Source organism: Lissotriton helveticus, chromosome 9 (genome assembly GCF_964261635.1).
Source record: "Lissotriton helveticus chromosome 9, aLisHel1.1, whole genome shotgun sequence".
NCBI classification, from domain to species: Eukaryota; Metazoa; Chordata; class Amphibia; order Caudata; family Salamandridae; genus Lissotriton; species Lissotriton helveticus.
The window spans coordinates 599,127,151-599,150,065 of NC_136070.1; the positions used below are offsets into that span (position 1 = coordinate 599,127,151).

Consider the following 22,915-nt stretch of genomic DNA (forward strand, 5'->3'; position numbering starts at 1 on the left):
ACAAGGCCGGTGTAGTGTTTTAAAAAGTGAAACAAACCGGTGCAAAGTCTTGAATTGGTATTTACTTTTCAGTGCAAATCTTGAGTTGGCCTAACAATTTGCCCTAAAGTGACATAAAGTAGCATTTTGCGCTACTTTGCTTTAAAGGGGCTGACCAACAAGTTATATACGAGTCTTTCCATGCAACCACCTATGAAATTTTATGCAAAGCCCTACTTACTAAAAAGGTAGGAAGGACTTACCGGCAAAATGTTATTTTCGCAAAGCTTTTCTAACTTTGCATGTGTGCTGTAATATGCAAGGGTGTGGGTGGCGTAAGGCAGCCTAAAGCACGCAGAGGTTCACAGCAGCACCACCATATCTTTGTAATTATAGTGCTGTGCTGTTGTCTTGCTTTCGCACAATACAATGCAGCAACTTTAGTGGCCCGGCTATGTTTGATCAGTTTATATTTACGATCACGGTTACAATGTAGTAGGCACGGCATGTAATTTATACAACAAAATGTGTTGATTCTTTTTGTAACATCTGCTAGCATCTTAGACAGACAAACAGTAAGCAATATAAGAATATTGAAAATATCACGATTGATAACTATATAGGCTGAGAGTGTCCAACTAGATGTGTTCAGCGGTGTCCAGATATCTCTAGGCCTAAAACGGGCTGGCATAAACATGCTGAAATTGTCAGATATAGTATTGCAATATATTAAGTCTTTAATCCAGTTGGCAATAGTAGGCACAGTGCCTCTTCCTCATAGCATTGCGGCTCATCATTTAGCCAGTATTAAGGCCATTGCTGTGTATGTGCATGTTGAGGCTAGAGTATCTTATACGAATCCAAGTAATGCAACACAAAAGGATAATGAACAGAATGTTGAACATTGTCAAACACTTCGCCCCAGTCACAGATCTGGGTTTAATCCATCGTTATTTTGCTTGCCACGCCATTCCAGTTTGACCCAGCCATATGCGAATCAGCCCTGACCCTGTTCCCCATGGCAACAGTCCAGCCCAAACTGCCAAGCCAGGTCCTCCCAGGACCAGAAAAGAAGCAAAGAAATCGCAAAATCTGCACTTTTGTAAAAATCCTGCAAGTTTTAAAAAAGTGGCCGCAAAATATATTAAAAATAAAAAACTGTTGTACACCCTACCCTCTCTTTGCCGGCTCTCTGCTGCTACTGAGCCAGTAAAGGGAGGGCAAGCAACAGGCCAGCAGGCAGCAGAGGTGTTAAATTCCTCTGTCACCTGCCTTTGAAATGCAGATCACCCTTCTGTGCGATTAGCTGTAGCCTGCCTCACACATTTGTGTGCCCCCCGTGGACTCTGCAGGCCCATGCTGCCCTGCACGCACAGTTTATCTGATGCCAAAAAGAGTAGGTTTCATATTGCAATCTTCTCTCTTTTGGCATCACACACCCTCAGGTTCCAGGCGCCGTGCTACTGGATACTCTGCAACATTACAAACTGTGATACAGCACAGTTTCCAGAAGTGACAGAGCACAGGCCTTCAGTATTTTTGTGACTGGCGCATTTTTGCCCACTGCAAAAATACAGCAAATTTTGAGGTTTTGGACCACAATGTTTGCTTTTTGGGGGTTTGGGTGGGGAAATTTGCCACCAAAGCTGCAAAATCCTGGGGGGTCTGCACAGTTTTGAGTGGAGTGGAGGAAGCATTGTAAAATTTCTTTCAAGCATCATCCATCTTCTTGCTTTCTCTGTCTGGAGGATCTGAGGTCTTTTTGCTGCGTCTTGCTTTTTCCAGACAGCTGATAAAATAACCAAATCTGGGTTCGGCTCAAGGTGCAAAGAGGCTGGATTTTATTTAGGGAGCTTGTATTTTTGAAATAGATAAATGGTTGCTGATTTAGCCATAGCCAGAGTGAGAAACATCTCACCCGAAGAAGAAGTGGTCTAGGCATTGCTCTGGATTAAAACAGCTCCATGATGATGGATATGGCAGTAGGCAGAGCCTCCAAGAGTATATTTAACTTCGATTATCCTTTTGCCAAGACTTCTTGGAAGGTAATAAAGCCAATCAGCAGTGACACTAAACGAAGATTCCATTATTGAAGTAGTAGTGTACGAGGAACTAGAATCGCAACCATCGAAAGATCTGCGAGGCCAAGGGGAAGAAGTCTTCTTCTGACAACACTTCCAGAGGAGGAGGGTGAGGCATCTCTTCTGGCCTGTGCTCTCTCTGAGCCCCTGACTAAGGCCTTTTTCTAATGGGAGGCATATCGAGGCCTGGAAACCATGTCCTTTGATGGAACTAGAGATGTAAGGTTGATTGGTCTCAAAGCTGTCTGAATAGAATCCTCTGCTGGAATTGTGCAGGAAAGGTAGCAGATAGCCCATAGGAGATGGTGAAAACTGCAACATTTTCTTGGGAGATATGTCCTCCACTGAAGAATGCCTGTTCATCTAGAATTATAACATCAATCTCCATGACGCTCTAAAGCTAAACGTCTCAAGGCAGATTACCTCAAACTCAATGAATGCTGCTTCGATGTGAGTTGAATGTGATGGAAGTATCTGGGTTACTATTTCAACACTGGTGATCTTCCCAAGGCTAAGTGGCAATGTGTTGCCATCCATGTCAATCCTTCATCTGACAGTGATCAGGTTGGGCTCACTCCTTTTGCTGACATCCAAATTTCAACCTAAAGTGGAGGCAGGCTTGTCAGGAGTGGCACAACCAGTGATGCCGCCTCTTTTCTCACTTCTCTCCTTGGATCTCCCTCATTGAGAGTCCTTTGGAGTCACTGGATCTTGTCCTTCACCAATATGTCTTCTAGTTTTCCTCCTAGTTTAATCCTCTTTCTGTCTTTGAGGGTACTCTCTGAAATTTTGGTACATAATTGAAAGCCCTCAGTAGAATAAGAGACTGGGAAAGCACCAAACAGATCTGACCAGGGCCAGAGAAGGCATTCTTCTTACCATTGGAAAAACACCTAACAAATAAGAAAAGCCTTCTGACTGAAAACTGTATTTGAAGCAGCCAAAGCTAGCTTGCATTTGCTCTGTAGCATCAAGAGAAGCACGAACCAGAAGAATTGCGAGAGAATAACTGCCCACAATGGGCTGTAATGTACCCCCTTATTTCCTAAAGTACCACTCTCAAGAGCCAGAAAGAAAACTGTCTCTGAGAGGCAACTTCCAGTACAAGGCATCATGGAATTAGAAGTTAATAAATTCTCTTAAAGGCAGAGGGTGCATAGTAAATCTTTTAATACTAAGCCTATCGGGTCTTCTTTTTTCTTTCGTTGCAGACCGGTTTAGGTAAAAATGTTGGTTAAGATAATGAAGTGTAGTCTTGTAAGGAGGTTATTTTGGAATATTTATAATTCTAGGAACAAATGAGGCCATTGATACCCTTTGGAAGGTGCTTTCTAACACTTGTTACACTGATTTTTACAAATGTTTTTGAATACAAGTGTATGTTTTAAGCGTTATGGGGTCCCCATACGCAGTGAGGTAATTATTCTAATGTGTATGACTAATAATAAAGATCCTACGAAGCAGAGTAAAGGAAACACAGAAATGAACTGCATTGTCACATTTTACCTCAGCCAGTTTATCTTTTAGAATTTCTGCTTGCTTGATACAATCATCTTCCATGCTGGTCAGCTGTGTTTCAAGATAACTCCTAAAAAATAAGAAATCAGATGGATTAAGCCTAACATTGTTTAGAGAACTGTTTGAACATTTTAAAGATATGAATTCAGAGGATATTCAACACACTTGAACAAAGATCAACTTATTGGACACTAACCAACCACTTAAAAAAAACACAACTCTAAATTTTTCAATTCCTTCGAAGGTTGATGCAATCAAGAAATTAGTTAAGCTGTTCCCTTCTTCAAAAGTGCTCTACAAACTGTAAATCACACCATAGGATGTAAGAAGTAGGTGGTAACAGAGTAGCGTGGCATTAAAGTTAGAGGATAAAGTTCAGATGCCTCCGGTCATTCGTTTACACTTTACAAATAATATAGGATGTAGCCTTACGGCTAGAGCGGTCGACTTCGAAGCTGGGGGACCAGATTCGAATCTTGGCAAAGACAGCTTAACATCCTGTGATTCTGGGCAAATCACTTAATCTCCCCGCGCCTAACAAAAATGAATGTGTCCATCTGTAACGAAATTGGTGCTCATGTAAAGCACTCTGATACCCGAAGTCTCGGGTCTAGTTTGTGCTATATAAAACTCCCAAAAAATCAAATCAGATGTACTAGATCTTTCAGTGGTCACAATCTCTCCACTTCACATAATCAGAAGGTCTATGATTGCTAAAAAAAAAATTTTGCATGTCCTAAACACATTTTAAGAGTGAGTAAAGTTTACCCACTCCTATATTGGGTTTAGAAATGGATACCAGATTACAATGATTATCCCAAACAACTGTTAAGTATCTGACAGAAGTCGGTGGTAACTCATTCGCAAAAGGGAAGGGGTCCGCTTGGATTCACTTCCTCTTTGGGAAGTCCACTTCAGGTGGAGTAGGTGGTGGCCCAAGGAACGATCGCCAACTCTCAATCGAGTTTCTCAAAACTGAAACTTTGCTTTTTTTAAAGCAGGCCTGTTCCCATTAAGTAATATGGCTGCTTAAAACGTTCTCAGTTTTGAAATGCATAGACTGTTGGCCTGCTGTAAACTGCAGTACAACAACCATTTCTGCAGCCAAGTGAAGAGAGTCACAATTTGCAACCTGCCTAATGAATGTTTTAGTACATAGGCCCTTAATACCTTGTATAGGCTAACAAAACGTTGTGTGTATATCTTTAATACTGTCATGTACTTTATCACATCCCAAACAATAAAAGTGTGAACATCTTTTAACACCAGGCTTAATCCATAAGTAATGAAAGGGTTTCCCAGCAATACAAATTATGAAGACATCCACTATGGGACATGGTGTCATTGTGGGTATTTCTAAAGTACATACCTTGCAAAAAGGGCAGCAGATCGCTGTACATTGCAATTGGATACCCAGCTAACAAGTGAGAATATAAGCACTTACAGTTGCTTTACCAATGAGAACTGAGAAGAGGGGAGGTAAGGCATACAGTGTAGAGTGCTAGGAAGATTGTAAATAAGTGGATTTTGTGTACTGTGTTTTCAACAAGACAGCAAATGGGGGAAAGATATGGCGGGGAATGGTACATTCCAAGTATCACATGGTTAAGGGAGTAAATTACACGGGTCTAGTCTCTCAAATAATATATTAATCACTACAATAACTTAGGGGCTGATTAGGATGGCGGTCTCCCTGCCATCCTAAGCAGCTTTTCCACTTGCCAGATTCTGATGGCGGGCGGTGTGCAGGCGGGCGGAAAGTCCTACCGCCATGCATCCAACGAGCTCCTTGAGCCCTCTGGTGCGGCGGAGGGCCTCCCAATCCCGAAAATGGTGGCAGTGCCTACCAGGCACTGCCGTAAGGGCTTAGGATGCTCCCTCCCTGCCAGCCTTTCCCTTTCGGTTCACCCACCATGAAAAGGCTAGCATGTATGGACATTGGAGCCCCATAGCGGGCCCCTCTTCCATCCTGGCCCTTTTCTTTGGGTGTTATGGGGTACCTATTGTGCCCCCCTACATATCCCTGTACAAAGTGACAGGCTCCGCATGGGGCACACACTTAGTACAGGGATATGTAAAACATCCCTTTTTAACATTGCGGCAGAAGCTGCAGCCAGAAGCACCCGCCACAATGTTGAAGGTGGGTGATGCGACCACCACATTGCGGGGTCACATCTTAATTCCTACTGTGGGACTGCCGCCTTGTTGGCGGGCGTACCCAAATACGAGACGATGGTGGACGGACTAAAGTCCGTCCGCCATCGTAATCAGCCCCTTAGCTCAGTATGATTTACAATTCTGGAAAGCTTCTCTCCTGAGTAAATCCAACTATCTACACAATTGAAACATATCGTTGAGGAATTTATAGTAAAAACGAATGAAATTGGCCATGTTAGTCCTGTCTTAAAGGGATTAAAGGTTTTGTATGGCATCAAACATATGATCATTTAATAACATGCGGCGAACGTTTCTCCTTAAATTGCAGGATAAAAAAAGGAAACAAACATGGAGGGGGGTCATGAATTGATGGCACACTAAATGAGGGTATTTCTAGGGGGGTGATAGTGTGCCTTCGCATATTCCAGATGTTCAAACAGTTGCCACAATTTCACATGTGCATTCGGGTCTTGCACTCCTATGGCCCAGGCTTTTGTGCACTGAAGGTTTGCATGGGTGGGTAGAGTTAAGGAGGTAGGGGGCTGGTAAGGGAACTTTGGGGAGTAGGGCAGTTGGTGGAAAATCACCCTCTCTAAAAGCCATGCCATGCTGGTATCCCGATTATAGTAGTGGAAACAGGCTAGAGACCACAACACAACATTCGTACAAAGTGCACATCGTCGACCAACCGGGCAATAAACAACAATATTAAGTCAACTCTGAATCCCAAAAGACAATATCCTCTGATGCTACAAATAATATATGATACATGAATCCTTGTCCTACCCTTTCGTAAACCTAGTCCACATAGGAAGGCAACCATAAATAAACCTTATGTGCTTTGAGGCCATACGAATGGCTGATGTGTGCTGTAAAAGAAAAAGGTAACATACATTGACATGATATCAACATGAGATTTATACACCAATGTGTGGATAAACACATTCTTTTACTTGAAAATATGTTTAGTGATCAGTTCAAAAAATGCCAATGGGTTTCCTAGCAATGATTTCCTTGACATATTGTTATCTTCTGGCTACGATATTAGTGAAGGAGGAGACTCTAGATCTGAATATGCAACTTCAACTGATGACCAAATCCATAGACAAGGGGAAATAAATGTGCATGTGTCCCAGAAAGTCAGAGTGCTACACAGAGGTGGTTAGTCTGCCTGCTAAATGCATTGTAAGCCTGGCCATCCCCCAGTGGAGCAGTCAGTTCAATTGCAAAGAGCAACACAGCTACCTCTGTTGATGGAAAATGATTGTAAGTTTAGATGGTCTTTGTTAGGGTGAAGAGAGGTCCCCTGCAATTCTCTGGTCAGATTGAGCTCCTGTATCGAGATCATCATAGAAAGTTTTAGCGTTTCTACCCCCACCTCAGCACAAACAATGATCATGTATGTGAGCTTGAGATAGATTTGTGACATGGATTGAGACCTGAGAAGGGCCTCTGTAGTCTGGAAGGGCACACCATGTGCACCCTCCTTTTACCGACGGCGACTCTTGGCTCGCTAGGCTGTGGAGGACTGACACTGCTATTAGCAATACTGCTTACAATGGCAAGGCATGCCTTTTGACATGACTGTGCCCTGCAAAGGTGGCTACTCGCCTCTTCTAACATTTTTGTAAATTGGTCTGCGATTTCCCAGGAACTGGGTTCCTTGCCGATGTATGTGGGACATGTATGTTATATTGTGTGCCCATTTCCAGGTGTCCAGAGAATGCTTGTATGGAGCATATGTGATACATGGTATGAGTTCAACATAGCAAGCTTTAGCTGTTTCACCCCCACCTCAGCATACACAACGATCATGTGTGTGCGCTAGAGGTAGGTTTGTGAGATCCAGAGTATGTCTCTGTGGTCTAAAGACTCACTAGACTGTAAAGGACTGACACTGGTGAAGGCGATACCATTTATAATGACAAGACATGCCTTCTTACACCGCTGGGCCTGGCAGAGTTGGCAACTCAGCTCTCCTACCATTTTTAAAATTGGTCTGCTAGTCCCCTGGAACCGGGCTCTTTGTCCTATACTTGTGGGACATACATGTTGTATGTGCGCGTCTGTCTGGGGGTATATAGGATGCATACATGGTGCCTATGTGATACATGTGGCCATAATCACTGAAATCCAATTTGTCTTGGCTACTCCTGAGGGTATTCGTCGCGCTTTAGAAATGCCAAAAATAAAATAAATAAAATAAATAAGTGGTTCCTAACATGGAGGGGTGGAGAGAGCCCTAGCAGCAGAAGTGGATTGCAGGGCTCTTCCAGTTGATTCAAAGGATTCATTTACAGTGGGTCAGATACTTTTGAGTGTGGAGGACAGAAGAGAGAATGCCCCTTTGAAGCTAGGGAGTTTCATCCTGGCCGCAGATGGGACACTATTCTCCCCCACAGGTTAACAGGTAGTAAAGTGGGACAGCTATATTGCTGTGTACACTTGTTTTTTGTGTCTCCTGCCAGGTGACTGGCAGCACACCCCTACCTTCGTGTGCGCACCTTGAAACAAAGACCCTTGCTGTATCAGCCTGTGTGGAATAAGGAAAAGGGCGGAACTACCCAGTGCAGGTCTCGCAGTTTACTGCTGAAATACACAACTATGGTTTGCAACTTTACTATAAAGATGGTGCGGAAACCTCCCACCAGTGTGCTAAGATTTCTATACACGAATCTGGCATCTCCACACTAGTGATGACTGAGAAATTCTTGTACTCTGGGGTTGGGGTATCCTGTCAATTCTCCCTGCCAGGTTCAGGACAATACCTAGGAAACTTTAACAACCGTTCCAGAAGGGGCTTCCTAGACCCTTCTTCGAGGGACAGAGCTGACTGCTCATGCAGGGCACAGGAGCTGCCTTTGCACAAAAATGCTCCCCAGAAGAAGAGGGTTGTGAAGGAGCCATGGTAGGATCAGTCAAAGATGCCTACTGCCATAGTAGTACGCAAACAAATGATGGACGGAATGCTGAATGAATCACACATTCACCCCAGTCAAAAGATCTGGCTTAAATCCATTTTTCTTTTGCTCACCATGCCACCCCGGTTTAGAGCCAGCCATATGCAAATCAGTCTTGACCCTGTGCCTCATGAGAACAGTCCAGACCGAACTGCCAAGCCAAGTCCTCCCTGGACCAGAAACAAGCATCCTGGGACCGGTTTCAGGGTATGTCACCCTTCATCAGCCAGGCTAGCTTGGCTACTCCCATAGTAGGGAAAGACATGCACTGCCCTGAGAGGGTGAGCGTAAGGTATTCTAAAGTAACCCATCAGGGTAAGCAGGACCATATTCCCCTGTTAACGGAGAATTATGTGGAACTCGTGGTGAACTGAGTTTGGTTTCAAAACTAAGTTCCAAAAAGTCACGTGTAGCAAAATATACTGGAACATTGTCCGCAATCCCAAAATAGAAGAAGCAAGGCTACCTAAGGAGAACCACATCAACTGATAAGATTGCAGCCAGATCTAAGCACCAAGTCACCAAGATTACAGGGGCTAGACTAGCTTGCTTTGGGTCGTAGGGTTTTCTGTTTGGGCCTGAGGAAAACCGCAAGACGCACCAAGCTGCGACTCCACTGCAACCTCCTCAACAGGTGCTAGCACTGTCTCCGTCACCCTGAACTGGTGCAAAGACATGGCTTGTGCACCGATCAGCAATTATTGGACAGGATCATTGCTTCTCTCATTTTTGTGGGCCATGCAGTGCACACCACATCGAGCAGTGAGCCTCATCATTGGAATGCAAGAGCGGCCTCTACTGCCAATAGACTAAGACCACAGAAAAGGTATTGTGCATGCCTGGGAAATCCATGGTGGGGAAGCTTGATCTCCACCAATTGGGGATGTGGGACTGGGGGGGGGTGGGGGACCTCATTAGAGAGAGATACCATGGTTCTCATTTCGTTATGCAATATTACTTTGAACCCTAAGTGACCAGTGTAGTAACAAGCTCCCAATCACTATCAATGTACCCTCGACAAAAACGTCTCAGAAAACAGATTGTAAAATTGTGAACTAAATACATGAAGCTTAATGGGAAACCAATCTTACTCATATATGAATGGACTCTTTGCTGTACATGACAACATTATTAAACAATATTGAATAAAAAAAGTGTGATCCATATGACAAAAGAGTAAAATATAAAGCAAGGAGAGTGGGCTTAAGGGCACCCTAACCTAGTTTAGTGTGATCATCAATAATTAACGGATGTATGATGTTACAACGCACACTTTTACAACGCATACCTTTACAACGCATTTTTTACAACACAACATCTATTACAACGCATTCCATTACAACGCATGCCATTACAACGAAATTTTAAAAACTACATTTACAACGCATTCCTTACAACGCATAATACCTTTACAACGCATACCATTACAACGCATTACATTACATTGCATGTTTGGTAAGTATTGGATAGTGTAGGGGTACAATTTACTATTCTAACTCCAGGGGGTGCAACATTAGGGTAAGTGTTGGATAGTGTAGGGGTAAAAATTACTATTCTAACTCCAGGGGGTGCAACAGTAGGGTAAGTGTTGGATAGTGTAGGGGTAAAAATTACTATTCTAACTCCAGGGGGTGCAACAGTAGGGTAAGTGTTGGATGGTAATGTTATGCGTTGTAATGGTATGCGTTGTAATGACTGAGTTGTAATGGGAGGCGTTGTAGTGGTGTGCGTTGTAGTGTCATGCGTTGTAATGGTTGCCTTGTAAATGCATGCGTTGTAATGGATGTTGCATTGTAAAAGTTTCGTTGTAATGGTAGTGCGTTGTAAAAGTTGCGTTGTAAAGGTTGTTTCCCATAATTAACTGTACAATTTAGCTGATCAGGTAGCTCAGTGAGAGTATTCTGATGACATGTGATGCGACCTGCACTCACAAGGTCAAACTTAGATGAGGCTGACTCAGACCTTCATCCTGCAAAGGTTGATAAAGAGTACCACTGAGTTTTAAAATGAGAATACCTGGCATTAATAGTGCCAAAAAACTGTGGTTGCAAGGCTATATGAATAACAAACTTTCACTCTGCTCTTAGCTACCGATATTACCAAAGCTTCTTTCTCCAGCACTCTGAAGAAACCCTAGACAAGCATATAGTGATGTATAATTCTATGACACTCAACATTTTCTTTTAGTGAAATTTGAGTTCATAAACCATGCATAGGTCCTTCTGGTTATGCTTCTTTTTTAGAAAGAAGCATTTTCATAAATGGTACAATTTCAAGCAATAAATCAAGAAATCATTATATTGTTCCTTACTTCTTATTGGTGAGTTCCACACTTTGCATTTTCCGTTGATCTAACTGTTTTGTCAGTAGTGTACTTGAGTTTTTCAATAGTAATATCTGGTGGCTGGTTTTAGAAACAACCTGGGGAAATATATTGTGATGGTTTTTAGTATCTTGTATTTTTGACCCAGGAAGAGAACTACAGTTGCAAATCGTTTATTTTATTAGGTGCTTTTAACGAATGTCTGCAAACTTACCTTTTGCCTTTGTTAACCTACCCAACCTGTTTCTGTTTCAATAAGGAGTATATTTTGGAACTGATTCATACTTCCAAATTTTTCAACGTTTAAAAAAAATGGATGCCATATCATCTTAGCTTAAAAACAGGATGAGCTAAATGACAAATGTTTTTTTGTATGTAGTTGTTTTAATTTATAAGTATGCATGATAACGGCTGGATTACTTACCAGTAATCTTCATTACTCCAAGTCTACCTCACCTGTTGCAGTACTTACTACTATGAGTAATGTGCAACAAAACAAAAAGGTTGCTATGCTATTTGCTTGCACATCAATATAAAACCGCCGGGAGTACTGGTCATAAATGTATACACATAGGCGATTACAAGTGTATATGATAAAGAAAAAAACCAGCATTCCATTTGGTGATGCTCACATGGTGGAGGCACCCAGACACCTAGGGTGAGAAGTAAGTACCATACTGTGTGGACAGTCCGGACAAATTGCTGAAAAAGCACCAAATCACACACTCTATTGACCAAATTAAATCCTTGCTAAAACAATGCATGTAGTCGATGTTCAGTTGAGTATTGTAATTGTATTGTAATTGCATTTATATAGCGCTTACTACCCCTGACGAGGTGTCGAAGCGCTTTTTCGGCGGGTAGCACGCTGCTCCAGGACCCACAGAGGATTAGTGTTGAATTAGTATAGTGAAACATGCACTTACATTTTAAGTGGTGGATAGGTTAATCAGTACAGTCTCTCCATTTAGTTTCCACACAATATGTCTCAGTGGGTGACATGAGCCATTATGTGTAAACAGCCAGTGAGCTCTCGCTCCTATTGTATAGTAATTTTTGTAGCTGCTGGTACTATTGCCACAGAGGAACCGGATTGACTTATCATGCTGGAGGCTTCCCCTCGGATGGACCCCGATTTTCCTACCTTGGGAAATCTCCTCCATGAACTTCCTGCTTTGTGCAGTTGTTGCTTTCTCCAGTGCTATTAAACTTGTGACTTGACCAACTAAAACATTGTCCGATTCAATATTGCCTGCCTACGCAGCAAACAGTTGTACAACGGTGCTGAAGGAAGCTTGGTGGAAGAAGCTTCCATACCCAGAAACGTGCCTGAATTTCTCGCTCTTGCCATCCGTTTGCTCTAGATAGTGGTCGGGTGTTAGGTGGAATGATGGAAGGAGCGCTGAAACTTTCAAACACTCACCCCCAGTCACTATTAGATCTGGGTTAAATCCATCATCGTTATTTAGCTCACTTTGCCACCCAGTTTAGACCCAGCCATATGCAAATCAGTCTTGACCCTGTTCATCATGGGAACAGTCCAGCCCGAACTGAGAAACAAGGTCTTCCCTGTACCAGAAACAAGCATCCTAGGACTGGTTTCGGGGTAACACCCCTCATCAGCCAGGCTAGCTTGAATCCAGTGGCAAAGTGAGCAAGGGACCCAGAGCTGAGCATTACCCTGCCAACTTAAGGCAAACAAAGCAAACACAATAAGATGATGGATGGAGAGCTGAAACTTTTCAGACACTCAACCCCAATCACTGGGGTGGCATGGTGAGCAAAAGAAAGATACATCTAACCCAGATCTCTTGACTGGGGGTGAATGCATGATTTATTCAGAATTCCATCCATCATTTTCTTTGTGTAGCACTTTTTGCCCTAGGTGGGATGGGTATGACCAGACATGGGTGCTTTGCTTACTGTGCCACTGGATTCAAGCTAGCCTGGCTGATGAGAGGCAATACCCCGAAACTGGTCCCAGGATTTTGGATTCCGGACGAGGGAGGACCTGGCTTGGCAGATTAGGCTGGACTGTTCCCATGAGGAATAGGGTCAAGACTGATTTGCACATGCCTGTGTCTAAACTGGGGTGGCATGGTGAGCAAAAGAACGATGGATTTAACCCAGACCTCTTGACTGGGGGTGAATGCATAATTTATTCAGCGGTACGTCCATCATTTGTTTGCGTAGCACAGTTTAGGCTTACAGTACCCACGTATTGGTTCCATCATTTAAAGTCTGACAGTTACCAATGTACAGCATTACTTCTTTAGCTTGGTTATCCTTACATGGTATAACCTCTCAGTCATGAAGTGAGGATCTATCACTTTTGCAATGTTTTTTGCTGTTTACTGATGCCAAAGAACAACGTACAAAACTCATGAGACCTCAAAGTATAATGAAATAGTGAAGGAAATGGCAAAATCTTAGTACTCTTTTTGTAGAAAGGAGAGACTAGTAATATATCTGAGGTCCAGAAACACAATAAGAATGGTTCACTTGGCAAGCTATCGAAGACTTTCAAAATGGTAAAATACCAGAACAAAAAAAAGTAACTTTTTTCTTCAGCATGGTATCATCTATAGAGGAAAATGCCAAAAAAGGGACCCTATATCCACACGAACATGGAAAGTTTGAAAACATATCTAAATTCATAACAGTCCAAGTAGAATTTAAACAAGTTATAGGTGGTTGAATAATCAGTCAAACTATGTATCACAGTTTACACGGGTTACATTTACAGTCTGATATACTTTTTGTCAATATATCTATATTTCCTGCAGTCTATTCTGTTAAAGAAACAGCATGATCTCATAACGTGGTAAAACAAATTATGTAATGAAAAGGTGTTAATAAGCTAGCAGTGACTAACCTCACACATCTCAGAAACTGTCAAAAAAGAATAAACATGGCCGGTGAAATGCTGGGATGAACATAATTCAGACATTCTATAGTAAATAAATAAGGTTTTCTAAACTGTCAAAGATAGTTGGTGTAACAGTTTCGTTGTCTGTGTATACACATGGTTGTTAAAGATCAGCAAGTAAAGAATCCTTGTGGGATGGGGGATATCCTGGAATAAAGCTGGTTCTCTCCGCTCCTGCCACTACCTCGCTGCCACCGTGCACACCCTCAACTCCCTATGCTGCTGCCTCACCGCAACACATGACCCGAGGGAGTATTCTCCTGTGCTTTAAGCATGTTGTCATGCACTTATCCACACCCAACACTAATCAAACCCGCACCAATAGCACCCAACACCCCACTCTCTCACACTTACACAGTCCTGCAACCACTCACACAACACTCCGCTGTCACATGCATGCTCCCCAACACCAGCTCACCCACCCAACACGCCACAGATATCTGGGACCTGCTGTATGACAATGCCCCGAACCTACTTTTCCTCACGGAAACCTGACTGAACCCCCATTGGCACCTGACATCGCCACAATGACTCCGTCCCCCTCCCCCAATATACAAGATGGCAAGGCAGGAAAAAACTTGCCAAAATAAACCCCATGCAAGGCCCACTATTCCCTTTTTATCACATAGGCCCTAAAATACCTATTGGGCAGTGTGCATTTTATTTAACAAGTTGAACATGTACTTTTACATGTTCTAGTACTGAAAAACTCACACATTTGTTTTTCACTACTGTGAGGCCTACCTTTTCCATTGGGATAATATTGGGTTGCCTAATTACATTTAATGAATTGGTAACTTTAGTTTGGGAGTAGATAGAAATATCATGTTTGGTGTCTAAGAATTTGTACTTTAAAATTCACTTTTATAGTAAAGTAGGATTTTAAGTCACAATTCTGAAAATGCCACTTTTAGAAAGTTGCCATTTTCTTGTTCTAACCATTTGATGATTAGAGCCTGTTTACTGAGTCACATGACTAGGTGTAGTTGACAGTTGACCTTTGTGTATTTTTCCCAGGCATTCGCACAATAGAGGGGCTGGGTGTTGGCAGGACGGGCCATTCAAGCAGGATGGGGGCAGAACTGTGCACAGCTCTGCTTGCACTTTAAAGAACCTGCCTCAGCTCACACACAAAGAACGTCATTGAGGGAACTATTGTCCCTCAAGATAGACTGGGACCAGGGTAGGGAGGCTGGAAATTCCGACACTTCTGTGGGGGGAAAACTCTGGAAGTTTCTTCCACTTAAATGCTGGTACCAGGTATAAAAATAGGATCCTCAGACCCACTCTTCACATTGGGACCAGGATTCTGAGAGGGCTGAAGTACACAGCAGGCCACAGGCAGCAGGACAGAGGACTTTCCTGCTGCACCAAGAGGACTGCCCTGCTGAGTGAGACCTGTTTTCCTGCTTCAACCCAAGACTTCCAGAGTGACTTGAAGGGCTAGTTGGGAGGTCTCCTGATCAGAACATCAGGGACAGAGAACGCTCCCACCCTCTTAATTCCGCACCTGGAGCCAGCCTGAGTGAGTCCTGACCCTCCAAATGGTGCCCTTCAAGTCCCCGACCATTGGTAGTGCTGCTAAAGGTCCCCATATAGTCCAAATCCAAAACTTAGCACTTCAAAAAAGTTCTGTCAAAAATTGTCGGAGACCAGGGCCTACCTGCATCGCCGGTCTGCCTTATTTTGCAGCAGCTCCAGCTACATTTGTCTCTGCAGCAACAATCCCTATTCAGCGACTCCTCACAGAAGAGGCATCTGGCCTCATGGAGCCCTCGTCGGCAACAGTCTGCAGCTTTGTCCTGCTGGAGATTTTTGACTTCCATATAAGAGATTAGGTCTGAATATAAAAATCTTCTCAGCAACTTCGTCTAATGGCTTACTGATGACGATGCTTCCTACTCAAACACCGCCGCCTGCCTTGCCTAGCTGAACTTTACCTTTTCAGAGTATTTTCTTTAAAAATTCTTTTAAGCCCAAAGGTAAGCGGACACTAGGTGTCTCCGAACCGCGCTCTATCGCAGTTGGCTATAACATTTGATGTTGCCCAGGTTTTGCATTACTAAATGTCCGCGGCTGGTGCTTTGATCTTTTAGGTGCTATTTTTCACTTTAAACTTTAAAAATTCATAACTTCGGTTCTACTGATTGATTTTTTGTTGTATTAAAAATAATTTATTAAAAGTTACTTTATTTTTCTAAATTGGTGTGGGATTTTTCTTAAGTTGTGTTTACACCTTATTACTGTTTATGTGCTGCATAAATACGTTACACATTGCCTCTAAGTTAAGCCTGACTGCTTTTGTGCCAATCTACAAGAGTATTAAGCATAGGTTAATTAAGATACTTTTTGTGGTCCACCATGACAAGCATTGGGGCTATTGCTTGAGAAGGGCTTACATCCACTAAACCAGCAACCCAATTTCTCACAGTCATCGGCCATAAGAACACCATCAGCTAGACCACCTCCACCGACACATCATCCGCCAATTTCAAACACCTGTCGCTCAAGCTGCAGGTCACAGCCAACTTCACCTTAAGTGGAACTCTCATCTAAAGACTGCACGGACCGCATACCAATTTCACCGTCACCATCTAGAACTTCGTCGCATCAATTGCACTCAACACTAGCGATTATAACCTACTTGGAGACCTGAACTTCCACCTGGAAGACCATCCCGACCCCAAGTAAAAAAACACTCAAAGACCGTGGAAGCCTATACTTCACCAAATGAGAAAGGGACCTACCCACGTCTCCAGACATCTCCAGGACCATATTTTCAGCAACATCTGAACCATACCAGTCTCATTGACAGACCATGCCCTCATCAAGTTCAGCATCCCTAACCCTGTCCAATGCACACGCACCAGACAAGCCGCCAAAACTGGAGCAGCATCACTGACAAAAAACTAGTACAGTGCTCCTAACAACCACTGGCTCAAACACAGCAAAAGCCTTCTCAAAGCCATCAAGAATTTCAACAACTGGATCACCTCCTTCTCCGACTCCCTCAGCAAACCGTTCAAAGCTCAGCAACTACAGACCGATCTCCCTGCTGCCATTCCCGGCCAAGGTGTTGGAGGAAATCATCACCAGATGCCTCACTGAATATCTAAATGACCACCACCGCCTCAGTCTGGTTTCAGACCCAACCACAGCACATTAACTACACTCTTAGCTGCCACGCAACAAATATCACCCTTTTGGAGTTAATAATAGAAAATCTACACTCAACTGGAGGGTATTTATTCTAGATTTAGGACCCAATATTTATATGAGACAACATTTCCGCATACAACACTGCCATATAACGCTAGCAAATGGCATCCAGTGTCACCAGAAGGCCCTTTCTTTTGCATGAACGCCACTTTGGCACAAGAATAAGAAACAATAGAAGCATTTAGCAACTGGATGCCTTCTGTAAGATGGCTGCCATGTGAAAGTGATGGCATGTTTGGCATCTCAGATGAGGAAATTTTCTCAATCAACTGCCTGTTGGCCGCCAGCTTACCTGCGGAGCTAAGGGTGGCAGAGACGTTTTAAGGCAGGGACAAAGTGGGCAATTGCCCAAGACCCCCACCTTCCATGGAGCGGCTGCCAAAACAAAGTTTACCTCTAGATCACTTCTGTGTATTTTCCATCTTCACCTTTAACATATAATAAAATTTTGTTAGGCAACACAGGCTTCAATTAGCAAAATATAGGTGATAAAATGCAAAGTTGTTCCAAACAGGACCCTCAAAATATTTCTTGCCCAGGCCTCAAAAATCCTTGAGGTGACACTGAAGTGTTAGCCTGAGCACAGAGGTTGCTTCAACACATATGCCTATAAAGTTCTTGTGGAAGCAATTAGATTAAGATCACAGGGTGATATCAAACAGGCTAGAGCAAATTAAAAAGCTGCACAGAGTAGAGCTAAGAGAGAGTGGGATGAGGAAAGATGGAAGGATATTTTACAGGCATGCGATGGGAGGAATATGACCCAATTTTGGCATTTAGTTAAGTGGGGTAACAGTCCGCAGTCACAGTTTCCGAGTAACCATGTGGTCCCAGAACTATGGGTGATGTATTTTGAAGCCCAGTTTAAGTCATCTCATAGAAGTGAGGAGATCGCCCAGCCTATTTTATAAAACGAACCATTGAATTTTACATGTAGAGAGGTGGAGTCTGTGCTTAAACTAGTTTCGAGTGGCAGGGCCCCGGGGCCCGATTGCAATCCATCAGACTTGTGTAGAAAAGATAAAGATCTATGGGTCCCATATATAAAATTATTAGCAAAGTAAGTGGGGCCCCGCTCCCGGAATCCTGGTTTGGGGCAGAGATCTTACCGATCTATAAGAAGAGGGATCGTTCTGAACCAGCGAATTACCGCCCCATCAGTCTTATTGACGCTGTTCAGAAGATTGTAGCCAGATTAGTGCTTGGGCGGATTCAGGGCTGGATGACCGAACCCAACATTTTAACCCCTCTACAGGCAGGATTTCGGTCACATACAGGCACTCTCGATTAGGCCTTTAGGTTCGTTTTAATATACTGGAAGGAGGTGGTTTTAGGTGGGGGTATGCTCTTTGTGGCTTTTGTGGACTTAAAATCCGCCTTCGATTTTGTTCCTCGGACGAAACTGTGGAAGGCATTACTGCTAATGGGGATGCCCCCATGTTTGGTTGCTATTTTGGTTAGATTTCATGAACGTACTTATGCGCAGGTTCATTCGGGCAAACCGGGTGAGACCACAGAAAGGTTTAGGGTCGCTAAAGGGGTACGACAGGGGTGTGTGCTGGCCCCTACCTTGTTTTATTTATTTATAAATGGGGTAGTACAGTACTTTGTAAATCACCCAACTGATGCGCCATGTTAGCTGGCATGAAAGTACCACTGCTCATGTTCGCGGACGGCACCCTGCTGATTTCTAAAACGAGACAGGGGCTGCAGGCGGCACTGTCTCGTTTCGAGGTGTTTTGCCGCGAACATGAGCTAGTGGTCAATGTAGGGAAGACAAAGTTTATGGTGCTCCATAAGACCAAGCCCATTAAAGCCAATGTATATATGGACGGGGCACCATTGGAGCAAACAGACATGTTTATCTACCTGGGTGTCACATTTAATGATAAACTAAGTTGGAAGCCCCAAGTCGAAATACTGGCTTTAAAGCATGCTCAGTTGGCCGGCTCCCTGATTAAGGAACATAGGTTGTCCCAAACTAAACCTATTGCACCGATTATAAAGATATATACAACTAAAATTAGGCCAGCCATCTTATATGGGGCTGAAATCTGGGGTTTTTGTAATCTATCACCACTTTCCATAGCTCAACAACAGTTTATGAGATCTATAGGTGGTCTACCACAAACGTCACCTTTATTACCCTTGCTCCTTGATTTGGGCTGTCACGCTTTTAAAGATGTAGCTCGTTATAGACCACTGGCATTTTGGATGCGCCTCTGTATTACCCCAGAAATCTCCTTGTATGCTAAGGCCTTACTGGAAGTGAGGAGGTTGAGTGGATCTTATAAGATCCTATGGCTGACATTAATTAAAACCACGCTGACTGAAATGGGGATGAGTAATCTATGGGAACATCCAGAGGCTGCGGATTTTCCATCAAAGAAGACCTATAACGCATCATATTGGGAGCTGGTTAAACTCAAGAAATTCTCCTCCCACATAAGTCATTCATTATCGAGGGACTTCTTAGACATCAAGGATGAAGCCATTTTGGAAAACTATTGGCATCCTATTTCAAAGCCTCATGACCGTAAGCTTTATCATCAGTTTAGAATTGGACGCTACCTCTACGAAGCTTCATATGCAAATGCCAGCCTACCAACAGCCAACGAGAAACTGGCTCAAGCCAGTATGTTTGCTTATGAACTCCAGATCGGCGAATGTTGGAAGGAGAATTTTAAAAACAGACACCTCCAACTTCATTGTAATTGGTGTGTCAAAGTTTTTGAGCTGGGCATGGGCGATACGCAACAAAAATGGGGAGGGGGGGGATAGCAGTTGTATAAAGATTAAATTGGGCCGAATTCAAGAAGGGGCTTGAGTTGGGTATTGTGGTACCAAGGTATGGCTTTTAAGTTGACTCGCCCTTTGGTAAAATTAATTGATGCAGAATTAAGTCTCTATGCTGGTTTATATATTTTATACTAAAAAAAAAAATCTGTTTTAATATGCTCATGTATATTTATTCGTATATGTTTTAATCTATGATGGTGTGGTATCAAGTTTTATATTTTTGATAATTGTGGTGTATTTTATGTGAATGATTTTTTATTTGCGTGTAACAAGAGGGAGAGAGAGGACTAGATAGCTAGTCCGAGTCCCCGAGGGTTTATATGTGATTAATCAAAGAGGACTAGCTTAAGTTGACCAAAGTGTTGCAGTACTCTAATTAGTTCTGTCACGGGCACCTTGTTGGTGTATTCATGAAGCCCTCACCCACCAACCTAGTTGGTGGCATGCTTCATCATCGGGCCCACCCAGTGACACCTAGTATGTCCTGGGTGTGCTACGACGCCTGATTACAGCGGAGCTGGTATATTGCTGAGAGTGCAGTGAGTGAGGTTGAGTGAGTTGGGGTTTAAAACGGCTTGGTGGTGGTCCCAGTACCCCCGGGCCATTATTACCAAAACCAAGAAAAGAGCCAGGAACCAAAATAGGGAGGCCCTTCTGGAAACTGTACCCAAGGACAAGAGTGACCAACCCATCACGTGTGTCACCACATTCAACACAGCCTCCAATGAGGTGGCGAAGCTCATACGCAGAAACTGGAAAATCCTAAACTCTGGACAACGACAATGGGAAACCCCTAGGTTTGCCTACAAAAGGTGCAACAACCTGAAAGACCAACTCGTGAGCACCCGCCCCAGACCCCTGACCAATAGAGAACCCAACACTATCCTGAATGCGTGGAGCCCCAAGCATAAACAACATATAACCAGAACTGCATGATGCCCTGCAGGCAGCATGTCTAAAAGTGCATTTGGCCGAACCTAAACTGCAAATGAGTCCTTGACAGATAGTTAACAAAAGAACTAGTAAAGCTGTGCTAAAAAATAAACAAAACATTGGTAAAGCAAATAGATCTCTGCTGTACAACATGACATAAAAAAAAATTGACAACACCAAAAATTAGAGCCAAAAACTAGAGTAGGGCGGGGCGATGGAGGAAGAGCAGATGCTGAACGGGATAAGAGGCGGGAAAACATGTCAAGCAGAAACACAGGAAGGGAAGGGTGACAGGGCAAGTAACACGGACAGGGCAACAACAAGGGGGAGGGAGGAGGTGGACCAAGCAAGCAATGACTGGCAGCAAGGAGGGAAGGGGGAGAAACAACATGGGAAGGGGGAAATGATCAAGGTACAAGGTGGAAGGAGGAAGAGTGACGGGGTAGGCAAAGATGGACAACAATGTGGAAGAGGAGGTTATAGGAGAAGCAACGATGTGGAGGGGGTTGGGGGAGGGAAACTTAGACAGCTTGCAAACGCATGCATTCTTAGTGAGTGCTGCAAGTAGAAGAAAAGAGGAGTAAAAGCGGGAAAGTGCAATCAGCAGAAGATCATTCACAAAGAAAGGGAGCTACACTTGGGCCATGCTCCAGGGTAAGGAGAAAACATCAAGAGAAAGTAAAGCCACAACGTGCTGACCAAAGAGAAGCCAGTAAATAAGAGCGATGATAAAGCCAAACAATGGTAAGCAATGAGCGGGCTGTAAGCCCCCTTTAAGCTAACATAATGTTTCTCAGGCAAGACCTAATGGGAAGCAAGAAAATGAGAGTGACAATACATGCACATGAACAGTAAGCAATGGGCGTGCTTTAAGCCCACTGCAGATTTTTGGTATTGTCCACAGGAGGTCTTATGCTAACAGATAGCTTAAAGTTAACTATTTTTCTGCTTTTTCGGAGTCTAATTTTTTTTTTCTGATGTCACTGGTTTACAAAAAGAACTGAAATTTTATATGAAAACATGCATGATATGGTATGGTATGGGATGCTATAGTATAGCCTGTCAATGTATATAATGGTATGACTAGGTTATGGCCTGTCATTGTAAAGTATGGTATGATATAGTATGGTGCGGTATGGTATGGCCTGTCATTGTACAGTATGGTATGGTATGTCATTATATGGTATGGAATGGACTGTCATGAACAGTACTGTATTTTATGGTATGGTATAGTACGGCATGTCATTGTGTAGTATGGTATGGTATGGTGCGGAATGGTATGGCTTGTCATTGTATAGTATGTTATGGCCTGTCATTGTATGGTTTGGTGTGGTACGGAATGGCCAGTAATTGTATAGTATGGTATGGCCTCTCATTGTACCTTGTTGTTATGGTGCACCAAAGGGTAAAAGAGAAAAGAGGAAAAGGAAACAAACACAGGAAATGAGTGGGGCAAAACCAGGAGGAAGAATATCTACAAATATGCTGCTTAATATTCCTCCGCCTGAGAAAAGCCACTTACGTCTCTGTAAATTAAAATGCGTATATTTTCGCAGGAATAAAGAATCACATCTTTGTTACGATGAACACATTAAGCTATGGAAGAAAGCACAATGGGAGTAGCTAAAGGAGCAAACAATTACTTTATAGTGTGTTTTTCTGCACGCTAGAATGTTCTGTCCAACCCGTAATCCTGCAATCAAAAATAAATTTGAAACAACCAGTGTTTTTTGCCTAAATCATTTTAATCAAGCCTAAGGCATCCTATAAATCAGGAAACCCAAACCACAAAAACACTTTGCTACAAAGTAAACAAGTGATTCCTTGAAAACGATAGCGTGAAGCAATTAATGTATTTTAAAATCATTAATACAAGTGGTATTAAAAAATCTGTGGCCAGATGGTGTCACAACATGTAACAGGACCTTTTTTGAAAGACTCAAATTGTATTTTACCAATTACTTTGTAAATGATGCTCCTTTACATTTGGCTTTGTAGCAAAAGCAATGTGCTGCCA

At 43.0% G+C, this 22,915-nt stretch overlaps 1 protein-coding gene across 1 annotated transcript in view; it reads right to left on the reverse strand.

Moving 5' to 3' along the window:
* The window catches only part of CCDC175 (coiled-coil domain containing 175), a 414,158-nt gene that overhangs the window by 153,518 nt on the left and 237,725 nt on the right, over positions 1-22,915 (reverse strand). The window contains exons 7-8 of the mRNA XM_078660614.1: positions 11,007-11,116; positions 3,567-3,648 (exon numbers count right to left, since the gene is read on the reverse strand). Of these exons, the coding sequence (XP_078516740.1) occupies positions 3,567-3,648; positions 11,007-11,116 (192 nt within the window). The remainder of the gene's footprint in view (positions 1-3,566; positions 3,649-11,006; positions 11,117-22,915) is intronic.